Source organism: Mus musculus, chromosome 14 (assembly GCF_000001635.26).
Source record: "Mus musculus strain C57BL/6J chromosome 14, GRCm38.p6 C57BL/6J".
Classification (NCBI taxonomy): domain Eukaryota; kingdom Metazoa; phylum Chordata; class Mammalia; order Rodentia; family Muridae; genus Mus; species Mus musculus.
Window position 1 is genome coordinate 23,417,960 of NC_000080.6, and position 12,112 is coordinate 23,430,071.

The 12,112-nt window shown below is 42.2% G+C and overlaps 1 protein-coding gene across 54 annotated transcripts in view; it reads right to left on the minus strand.

Moving 5' to 3' along the window:
* Positions 1-12,112, minus strand: part of Kcnma1 (potassium large conductance calcium-activated channel, subfamily M, alpha member 1) — a 712,823-nt gene that overhangs the window by 125,672 nt on the left and 575,039 nt on the right. For 18 of the 54 annotated variants that reach the window (XM_017315871.2, XM_030247658.1, XM_006518594.4 and 15 more), the window contains one exon: positions 7,608-7,781. The exons of the other annotated variants lie outside the window; for them this stretch is intronic. In XM_017315871.2, the coding sequence (XP_017171360.1) occupies positions 7,608-7,781 (174 nt within the window). The remainder of the gene's footprint in view (positions 1-7,607; positions 7,782-12,112) is intronic. 54 annotated transcript variants of the gene reach the window in all.

A 12,112-nucleotide genomic window follows, 5' to 3' on the forward strand; every position in this document is an offset into this window, starting at 1 on the left:
TGCCTCAGTTTACAGCTACATTGGCCCGCAGCCAGTGCTAACTACCTATAGCAGGGGTGAATTAGAATCTGCCGACAGCAGTAGCACCTGCAAGGCAGGAAGCAAAGACCACATACATTTCAAATTAAACAACACAGCTGCCCATTCTTGCTGCTTTGGCAGAGTACCTTAGACTTAGTGTAGTGACATCACCATCTAGTCGGAACATTATCCAAATTAACCAAGTAGCAAACCTAGCCCCCACGCTATGTATAGAAGTAAAGACATGCAGGATTGCTGTTCTGTGCTCACATAAGCTAAGGGTACCACTGCCGGTTCAAATCCGGAAAGCTAGTTTTCATCAAATCTCACTGTGCCTTTTCTTACCAAAGGGTTATAGTGACCTGTACTTCTGGGCTCAAGTGGAAATCAAAGACGAATATCTTTTCTGTGCATGCCACAGAAAATGTCCTAATGTGACTGAGCCAGGCAACAACTGTCTATCTCAGATGAAGATCTAAACAGCTTAAATGATGGGCAAATCCCAATGTGCAATGGAGATCGGAGGTGCCACACATGAACTGTGCCACCCATGTAGGTAGTGTCTAAAGGAAGGATGCCTAGAAGCCAGTGCGACAGCCCACAGTCTCTCTCGACTGGCTTTGCCCACTGTTAGTCTGATGTCAGATTGAGACAATGCCCAATCATATCATAACAAATTAGCTGCAGACACACCATAGCAATCAGCTCAAGGAACTTCTCCTGAATGTAGGCTGGGGGCTTCCCGGCTCCATAGCTGCCTGCTCCCACAGATGTTTCTAAAAGCCTCTTCCCAGAGGCCCATTTAGAGAGAAATTAAATGCAACTTTGACTTAATTAACGTTTTAAATGATAATGAATACAATGTAGATTCATAGGAGGCATTTACATTGTGTTGTAAAATTGATAAAAATTTAATAACTCTTTGTTAATAAGTTATATCTCCCCAGACCCATAAAGCCTAAGGCATTGGAAACTCCAGACTTGGTCTAATCCATGCTCCTGGTGGAGGTAGGAGGAGGGAGACGGGCTTGACATTTGCTCCAAGCCTGCTCTAATTCAAACCTCTGCTTGTTCATCAGTAATTTATTTCATCAAGTAAAGGTCAGAATTTGGGCTCAAGGCAGAGCCTTGACAAGAAGGCTTAAGTGAAGAGCAGGCTGGCTCTGGCATCTGTCGCCCATGATAGTGGAGGAGGAGGAGAAATGGTGTGCTAGCTGGCTCCATCTGTCCTCCACCATGGAGGTAAGAAGAACCCACTGCCTTGTGGTTACAGCTGTCAAGACCAGTATCCTGATAGCCGGCCACTGTCCTAAAATAAAGATGCAAGCATAATTTCCATGTCACCTTGAATAAGGACCTCTGTCTAGTGTACCTATGCCAACGTATTTCTTCATTTGCTGTTAAAGAGCCAGAGTTATTTTTTATAGCACGGAACTCCTGGAAAGGGAAATGTCTAAGTGACAGTGTACATAGAATGGGTCCTTTCTTCTTCCCTCATTCTGGCCTTTTTACTTCCCATTTCTCAATCCCATGTCAGAGAATGTCCTTTGAAACTGACTCTTCAGTCTACTGTAACGTTCTCTTCCATTTGAACCCAGTAGACTGTCACAGGTTATTTGCTTTAAGGGATTCAACAGAACCTTGTCTGGGGGGCAAGGGAAAGGTGCAGGACCTCTTACTGTAAACCAATTACTTCCTTTGACGTGGCACTTGTAAACACCAGCATCACATACTGGATGAGAATGGGCTTTGTTTGGGGTTCTTCTTTGAAGATCATTAATTTCAGGAGTTATTTTCCCAGGAGGTTATTGACAAAGGTTGATTTCTGCCTTAGACATTACTCACTCTAGCAGCTCACCACTGTGTGTGAGGTGACTCTTTACTTGAAGAGAAAAACTTTCCAGTCAACTCTCTGCCCAATGTGCCTACTGGAAATTAAGCAAGAGATGTTGGCTTCAGTGACCTTGCTTGGGGCAATGACTATATTTGAAGAGTCTCTTCATGAGAACATTGTTAATCTTGGTCTCTTATGATGGGTAAAATGGTAGCCAGGTCCCACTTCTCTTCCTTATCCTATTGTCACTTCCCACAACGCAATGCAAATAAATAAATCAGGATGTAGGGCCAAGGTTGGCTGAAGAGCCTGAGAATTAAAAGGGTCTGTTAGTGTTTGCTACCAATGTGTGTGACAGGGTTGAGGGAAGTAGAGAGAGAGAGAATGAAAATGGATATGAAAACATTGGCACAGTTGCATGAAAACAGAGGGAGACATTAGAGACACAGATTCATGAACTTAAAGAGAATGCATGAGAGGTTCGGGGAGGAGGCAGTCATTGAGCAAAAGTTGTAATGAAATGGAAAGAAGGAACTCTTGAGCCCAGTGGGCTAGCAGGCTCTCTCCAGGTGATGATACTCAGAATGTGTCATTCAAAACAGCTAGAGAGAAGATTGTGGAGGTTTCATCACGAGAAATGATGTTTGAGGTGACGCACATGCTAATTAGGCTGATAAGATCTTGACACTATGTCTGCACACATGGAAAACTCACATTGTATCCTATGCATTTCCGTCAATATATATCAATTAAAAAAAAACCCATGAAATTCTAAAATTAACTTGTATGCCAAGTACCCTCTGGATTTCTTTTTCCCTGTTTCTTCACTGATGACAGGATGAGGAGTCATTGGGTCCCAGAAGTAAATGTGTAACATTGAAGACTCAGGAGGTGGGGACTTGGGGAGTCCCTCCAAACTGTCTATCAAGGTGATGCTATGATTACAGACTGGTGGTGTTTAAATGCAGCTTGCTAAACCTCATGTCTCTTCCAGGGCTTTGAAGACTGTTGGCATAGGTGTGACCTGGGGAAGACTTTAAAGCTGTTTCTAGTATCTTGCCCTAGTATCTATCTGCCTTTATGGTCTTCAAAATGCCATTAGTTTGATGGAAAGCCTTCAGCTCAGTTGGCAATGTTAATTCTCTCCCTGAACAAACCAAAGACCACTGAGGATAAGCAGGGTTTAGTTTAGTATCTGGCAAGACTCGCGATTACTCTAAACTGACTTTAGTGTGTCTCCTTTCCAGCTAATCTGATTGGGTCGCTCCTCGCAGCCTAACCATCCGAGCTGAATGACTGTGATCTCTGTGTACAAGAAGGAAAAGTCATGCACAGTTTAAAATTAGCTTCAGTAATTTTCTGAATCCTCTGTGCAATTGTTCAGGTAAACTCCCAGTGAGTGAGAGAAAGATGGTCTGAAGAATCACAGGTATGCTTGAGCTAACACCAGTTCCCAGTGCAAACCCAAAGGCCTGCTTTTCTCCCCCCCCCTCCCAACTTGATTAATTTGCTTACACCAGCGTTACTGACGAACTGTCACCAGAATCACATCAGGCAGGTCTAGGCAGGTCCAAATCAATAGGGCCTTTCATTGTCACTACATCATAATTTTAATTGTCCCTTTCTATTACACTTGGCAACCAGACCACCAGGCAAAACTGGAATCAAGGATAAACTTCCAAAGAGAGAGAATGTCCATTTCACAAAGTTATATTGGGCAGAGCGGAGCTGATTAAAATCTATATCTATATTGGCGCAAATGAGATTTTACGTTGGGAGGTTTGCTCTTTTTTTTTTTTTTTTTCCTGTACTAGAACAGAGACTTGTGAAGAAGTCAAATGCATAGTATCCTGGTGTTTTTGAAGGGAGCTGACACAGTGCCCAAACTGTCTGAAGTATAAATAAAACCTACATAATCAGAAAATGATGCTGTAATTCTAGACTGAGCACTTCATCTAGATTTAGTGTGCAACCTTATTCTAGTCTTGAGAAATGAATACCCAGTCTAGACTTAAATATTGAACAATTCAGCTTATGCATCCTCTATGGTCACTATCCACCCTAGTTTTGTGTGGGTGTATGTGTGTGTGGGGTGTGGATGAATGGTTAGTGTGTGTGTGTGTGTGTGTGTGTGTGTGTGTGTGTGTGCATGTGTGAGACAGGGTCTCTCATTAAATCTGAAGAGAATCAATCTGGCTAGGTTAAATGACAAATGAGATTCAGGAATCTGCCTGTTTTCATTCTTCACCCGCCCAGCAAGTGCTGGAATTAGAGGTATGAACCATCATGCCTGGCTTTTTATGTGGGTTCTGGGATCCAAACTCAAGATTCTTGTGCTTGCATATCAAGTCCAACCAAGCTATCTCCCCAGGCTCATGATACTTATAAACAAAAATATCTGTAAAAATTAGTCCTTCCCCTCTGAAGGCCTTATTAATGGCTTGGCTTCCCATTGCCTTGTGAGTACAATATTAGACAAATGGCCTCCTAACACCAGCCTTAACAAGGACTGTTCCTAGGTCATGGGCCACGCCTCCAAGGAGAGGTGTGTCAAACAGCACTTAGAAGACGGGTCTTCAAATCCCTGTAAACACTGTTAATATATGACCACCTCTGGGAACCAGCTACTTCCCTTACCACTTCAGAAAACATGTAATGGGGCTTTGTGTTTCAATTTAAAGTCCCTTAAAAACGGAAATCCTTTCCTTTATAAGTTGAAAAAAAAAATTGCAGAGGGAAAGTCTAGGCAAGAGGGGAACGAATTAGGCAGTCTCCAAAGCGCAACTGGCTCAACTGGAAACCCTGCGACCAAAGCAAGCCCCGTAATAGTGTAATGACCTTTAATGAGTGTCTTGGGAAACAATACAGGCACGGCGTAAAAGACAAAGGGCAAAACCCATCATGGTTCCACTGACACTAATTCAAAATGATCTTCAGAACAACTAAAGAATGTAAGAGAAGTAATCTGATCTGCCCATGTGAGCTCACTTTGATTCCAGGGCCCTTCTCCTGCCATCTCTAATTGTCAAACCCTCTCCATTTCACGTCTGCTCATATTTAATGAAAAGCCCACTCTCACCACTGCTCTGAGTCTATTCACTCTGTCAAATGGACACCACCCAACCGACTACCCACCCGAATGGGGTGCCCGGACATTGCCGTGGCACACTGCCAGTGGAATTCAGCAGAGACTGAAGTTCTTTGTTTTTTGTTTGTTTGTTTGTTTGTTTTTAATTGAACAAGAAGGGCTGACATAGCCTTATAAAGGGGTTCAACTTGGAGTGGATTTTTCTAACTTATTACTTGTGGTCAAAGGTGAGTGGTCTCACACAGGGCTGGATGAAATCTGCCTTTGTGTGGCGAAGTGAAGATGATGAGACAGAGAAGGCAAGCCACCACTAGAGCTGTCAATACTGCTTAGGGCTTGAATCCTGCTGTCTCCCACAGTGAGATTAGTGATGGAGGAGCCAGAAGGATGAAAATATTGTGAACAGAATATATCTGAGAGGATGGGACATTCTTACCCCAAGATTTTCTTCTCCTGGCCTCCACCAGTATTTGGATTAAATTACAGAGCTGAGAAACCCCTCTAACTATGGTTTTTTTTTCTTGAGTAAAATGCAAAGTGCACACACTGGACACCATGAGCCTCAAATAGGGACATAGATTTTACTATGATTAGAGCAGAAGGCCAGTGGGCCAAGACATGACCACAGCTCATGACAGGATCCTAGCTCAGAGCCAGACTGGCTTCTTTTTTTTTTTTTTTCTAACAAATCTGTGGCCAAGCAGTTATTTTAGAAAAGAAGTTGGGCTGTAGGCTGAAGAGTGCTGGCATTCACAGACACTATTACCAATCAAAGAGATGTGACCCAATGGTGCCACCGTAGCTTACCCCATTGTCTTCCTAACCGACTCATTTTTGAACCTGAGGTCTTGGTGTACATCACAGACAAATGCTTTGTATGGTTGTGACTTGGGTTACCCAGGCTGCATAGCACATAAATGAGGAAAAATTCTTGCAGGAGAAAAGATAAAGGGGTATGGACTCGAACTGAGCATATGTAAGAACAAATTGAAACCAAACCAGAGGAAACCAAAAGAAAAGTCCTTTCTAAGCTCTTGGGCCAATGTGGTTGGTGCAGTCCATAATATTTCTCAGTACAACTCTCATTAAGTACCACTTTTAAGTCAGTTCAGTCCCTCAGCACTTTTCAAGGAGCAATGCATTGTGAAACAGAAGGGGGCTCACTGGTCTCAGATCAAGCCTCTTCAATATATAGCTTCAATATATAGTTTTAGTCTATACCTCAACACACAACTTACAGACTATAAACACGAACTGGAGCTTTGAACATCAGTACCTGGCATGGCTTAGCAATCTAGCTAGTGAAGGCAGTTATCTTTCCTGCCAGACAGTGACCTGTGGTCTCAAGTCCATTGTGTTGAAGCCATCTTCGACACAGACAATGGTGACTCAGCTACACACACTTGCCATAGGAACAAATGCTCAGAAACTAAATGTTCCTCCTCTCCCTTGTGGTGGGTGTGAACCACAGCAAGGAAGAAAAAGCCTAACTACTTTTGATTATTCAGGGGAAGAGTGGATGGACAGAGTGCCAAAACAGCACCAAGAATTGTGCTGGGTTCTTTCAAGAGAAATGGTTAAAGCACGGAGAGACAGTCATCGTCTCCCACTTCCTATACTATCACCAATGGGAGCTCACAGTTATGGTCGTAGTTCAAGAGCATTCAAGTCCTTGTGCAGAATTTAAGATCTCCTGCCAGTGGACAAGGAAAGACATCTCAGCATCTCAAACCAAAGCATTCCACAACAACATCATCTACCAACTGTGCCAGCCAAATGGAAATGGAAGAGGAATTTGGTTCATCAGACTCAGCAGCTGTCAAACACACAACTATTTCGGCATCTAGTGCAGGGAAGAGCCTGGCGGTGACAAAGGCCTGAGCCATAAAGTGAAGAAAATCCTGCAGATTTGGGATGTCAATCTTTTGATATTCAGACTCATGACTGCTGCACAATACCTTGGTAAAGTGGGACTAAATTGTTGGGAAAATATAAGATGTTAATGAGTGTCCCAGGAGCCTCCTTTGAACGAGCCAACTTTTTGAAAGAAGCACTAGAAATTACCAGTCTATGGAGGTTGGCAGATTTAAAAATAAATATTCTCTTTAAGAACTGAAAATACCATCTGGTACTAAGGAATGAGACTCTAGTAAGAAATACATAGGAATAAACACACACACACATATGAATATACACACATGTATATGAACAAACATCTGCATCTAGATGCTGTTGTATTTTGAAACGCTAGCAAACCTTTTCTCCTATTCCTTTTCTTCCATCTTTTTACTCTACCCCAATTAATGGTCACTTATAAATCCAAATTCCTGCATTTTCACATATCTTCTATTAAAATAGTGCTTGCTATCCTGTCACTTGGCTTTCCATCTTCACCTATTTAGGCAAGAGAGAGGAAGACCATCTGCAGGCTGTCACATGCCTGTTTTGTTCACTATCCCAAGAAGCATAAACCAGGGCAAAAGGGAAAGCCTTTTCATCATATACACAGGAACACAAGCAACATGTCATCACATACAAGACCACATTAGAATGGCAACATGAGCTCGGTGGACTTACAGGACCACAGGGCACAACACAAAACACAGGGCTGATTACCACAGACAAGCACAGACATGGAACTGGGTGTGTTGAGGTTAAACTTACAGGCACGGAAACTGGTGGAGCAATCATTAACAGAGACAGAAGAAAGCGGGAAGGTTCTCTCAAGGGTGTCCACGTTACCACGCACACGGCCTGACATGCACGAGCAGTCACGCTCAGAACGTCCGCAATCAAAACAACATGCTCGTCTCATTCTCTTGTAGATGGACATCTTGGCTATAACCATGTGGTTGGATGGGAGGAGAGGAAGAGCGCGGTTAATGGCAAGGTCACATACAGCAAGGCAGCTGGAAGGGCGCTGGAGGATTGAACACAGGTCTTAGTTCACGTTAACAGTCTTGACCCAGAAACAGAAGAAAAAAAATGCAGTGATTGTTGGTGACAGTTTGGTTGTACATCAAAAATAAAAAGAAGCAGTGAAAATATAAATTGCCTTTATCATTCCCAAAGGCTGTTGCATATCATTTTTGTCCCCTCGATGGAGCCGTGACCACAGGAAGAAGGCATGGCTGAACACATCCCGTTTCTTGGATGAAAAAAAAAAAGCAAATTACAGACAGAAAAAAAAGATGTAACCACCATTCTCCCCCTGACAAAATTAATGCAGGAGGGCAAAAGAGACACACAGCCAATCAGTTAAATGAATTGCTAATTTGGTACAATAAATGTTTTTTGCAGGATATAAACATATCTAATATGTAGGTTTTCTCATTTTCATCTATTTCTGGGCATTAAGCAGAGCCTGCGACAAGTTTCCATCAAATTAAATGTGAAACGATTACGTGTTAATATCAGATCTGAGGATGCTTTCGCTGAACTTCCCGGGAGTGAGTTTACATGATAGCTACAGGAATTTAAATTTACTCTTGACAGAACAAATATCCAAATCTGTCCATATAAGAAATGCCTCTACTCAGGGCTAACGCTGGATACATTAAAGGAAGTTCACAAAAAATAAAAAAATAAAAAAATCACCCAAAGCAATATGAGATGTTGGTTTCCTAGATTGCTTTTAGCTACTCATGGGAGTATCAACTGGGAGAGCTGCCTTTCTCTCCCTGCCCACCAGAGAATTAGAAGGCAATTAGTTGGTTTAATCATACTTTTTTCCTTACACAGAAAATATTAGCCAAGAGAGATTATAAACAACAAAACATGAAATACTTGGCATGTGAAATATCTTGCTGGCATTTTCAGGAACCCTCAGTGGTTCTTTTAAGACTCTGGCATAGTGTGAAGGTTTGGTACTGACCCTGGAGCCACCTCAAATACCGACATGCAAAGCTCGTTAATTTAATGCCCCCATTGTTTCCTGTTTTACTCTTGTGGTCAATTTATATTTCAGTACAAGAGAAGCCACTGCACCTCTTTTTGATGCTACAACAGGCAAACATGTTTGCTTCTCACTTAGCAGGAACCAGCCTGCTCCTCTTACAGGGTAGGAGAAAAACTCATTAATCTTCCAAGTATCACAGCCAATCACTGAACTTGGACCAAGGAGGTGTTATCTCCACTCCCACCCCGTCCTCCACACTATCCTTATTTCTTTTCCTTTGTAGAGAATAGTCACTGTCTTAGTTTAAAATATAACTTGTGGTTTTACTCTCTTTGAATGTTACAGTCACCAGGAAAGGGTTTAAATCTCTCACATGGGTCAAGCCCTGTTCTAAGACCTTAATGACTTGCCATACAGTGGGCTTGTCAAGCAAGGAGAACATCATGACTGTGAAGAGCAGGCACTGGGGGGAGATGAATGAGAGACCTCCAACAGCATCTCCATTCCTGTGAATAGGCTCACATTCCCAGTGACATGGTCCTTTAGCATCCTAACTGTTGCACTGATTAACATGCAACCCCAGCCCTGTTCAACTTAAAGTGTGTCATTCTTTTGCTCTTAGCTTGTTACCAAAAAAAATAAAACTAAGAATCTGCCATAGCATTTGAGTCAGAGGAACCCCCAAGGCTTGCAGCCAATGTCCAGGTCATCTTGATCAACAGCAGTGGCTGAAGTCAAGAATGGGAGAAAAGAAAAATCTTCAATGGAAGACATGAAAATAAATTTAGCTGAATCGTATCCAGATCTGGTATTTAACTTGGAAAGCCAGTCTTTTGCTTTTTCTTTCGTAATGCTTTAACTGGACCTATGGACCTGTTACTTACAAAGGCGAGGAGAATGGAGATGATTTTTTTGTTTTGTTTGTTTGTTGTTTCACTGTAGATAAATTATTTTGAAAGTTGTTTTCTTTTTTTCTGTTTTTAAATCAAATGCTGTAGCAGAAAATCCCATCAAACTCAGAAATGCTATGTTTCTCATTAGCAACAGTCCCTGGTTTTCATTTTCATACTGCCATTTCGGGTTCATGCATGGTAATAGAATGTGACACATTTATGGGGAAAGAAAGTTCATGTGTGTGTGTATATATATATATATATATATATATATATATATATATATATACATATGGAAGGGTGATGGGAATAGGTAACTTTGGAATCTTTTTCCCCCCACAGAGGTCAACTTGTCACAATGGGCAATGGAAGCCTCCCACTTCCAAAATGTTCAGGAAGGAGCAAAACACCAAACCAGTGGCTTTCAGGGACTGTTTGCAACTGTCATGGTTGGCTGTTCCGGAGACCATGCACTGTTGTAAAATTTCATATTGTTAGCATGCAGTAACAGGCTGCAACTGGTAACTGAGGCAGCAGAAACCCATTTGCTATAAGAAGATTAACTGTTAATTATAAGCAGTCACATTCCAGAGCAGCATATGCATAAAACAGAAAACATGCTCTTAGTCAACACTCCTGCCCAGTCATTTCACACTCCCACCAAATGCAGAAAAGAAATCTCAAAAGACAAAGAGCAACACACACACACACACACACACACACACACACACACACACACACACACCAGCAAGAATGATCAACATGAGGCTCAGAGACAAGACAAAAACAGTTAAAAATGATTGAGCCCCACATATTGACAAACCTTCATGAACCACAAGGTCTAGAGTAAAGACAACCAGTTAAGTGTGTGCCCCCCTTCTGCACCACCCCAGTCACGTGTGTCATCACCTATGTGCTTCTAGGTCTGTTTCCTAAGCCGAGGAGAAGGGTGATTCTGACCTTGCATCTGATGGAGCAATCCATCAGGGTTGAGGGATGTATGTTCAGTTAAGAGATTCCCTCTGGACCGTTATTACTCATGGTGAAGATTAGCAAAGAAAAGCTGAAGATTTGCCTCCCTTGTAGTAGGTGTTCCAGAATATGTGGGCATTTTATTCTTGGGTTATAAAATAAAGTTGTATCAGTACTACATCACAGACTTCCTCTGTCACCTTCCTCAACTCTACAGCTTCCTAACCCTTCACTTTGGTTCCAGTGAATTACAGATTTCCAGAGCCTTCTTAGTGGCTATTTTTTTTGTACATCCGATTTTGGGTCAGAGGATTTGTTTCCAGTATCAGAGAGGTACTTTAAACCCCTAAGGTTGAGTTTCACAGACCTACTTGCAATACTTCAGTATCTATTTAAAACACGTTTCTCATGTATTCCTAGTCATTAAAAAAAAAAAAAAAGAAAGTAAGAAAATCTTCTCTCCACTGTTGTTTGCTGAGTTCCTTTCTTAGTTAGTAGCCATCCACCGCTCTTCCCAGTCACCAATGAAAATGTTTTCTGTAGTGTGAGAGCAGAGCAGAGTAGGTCTATGAGGACATCTAGTGGACTGCTGTAGGAGAGCAAGCAGCTCCTTAACAGAGCAAACCCTGACCTTGCTGTTTCATCTCTCCTAGGCCTTGTCTCCTCTCTAAGACTTGAAATCTTGTGGTGTTATTTCAGTTCAGTGGCGGATGTTTAGGGGTAGTGAGGACAAATGGCTGAAAGGTCCTGGGACAGCATCCTGGGGCGGTCAACAGTGGCAACTTGCAAACACATTGGTTTAAGTGTATTGGTGGATGGGGTCCCCATGCCTCAGCTCTGCAGCAGCTTCCTGAGAGAGGGACTGGGCCAGATTATTAATGGTGTGGCTACTTGTCACTCTGTCTTGGGGCTCTTGGAACTTTATGCTCTATAAACTGCCCCCATAGGCCAACTTAACTCTGGGAAAGAAAAATATATAAGCCACCCGAGACTTCCTTTTCTCTTTGGCCCACAAAATGTTCTTGTTCTTGGACCAGTACCAATGATGTGAAGAGATCATGTCAGTGCCAAGAGTCTGATCCTGGGTCTCACCTTCCTCTAAAAAACAGATAACTTTGTTTGAGCAGTTTCATCGCTTCAGAAGAAAGCTTTCATGTGCTTCTCTTCAACACAATAAAATGGATGCCCATCCAATACTTCCATTATGACTTCCTAGTAGTATTTATAGAGACAAAACAGAAGTACTTCCCTAGTGGACACCATCAAAGCTATCTGTTTACTGTTGAATGTTTACAGTGGAAGGCTTTCTCAGAGACACACTTGCCCGACTTTTCCTCTGTTGTCAAAGGTCGTGTTGCTAAGAAATGAAACCTGCTGCAGATGGAGCATGGTCACTTTTCTTTCCT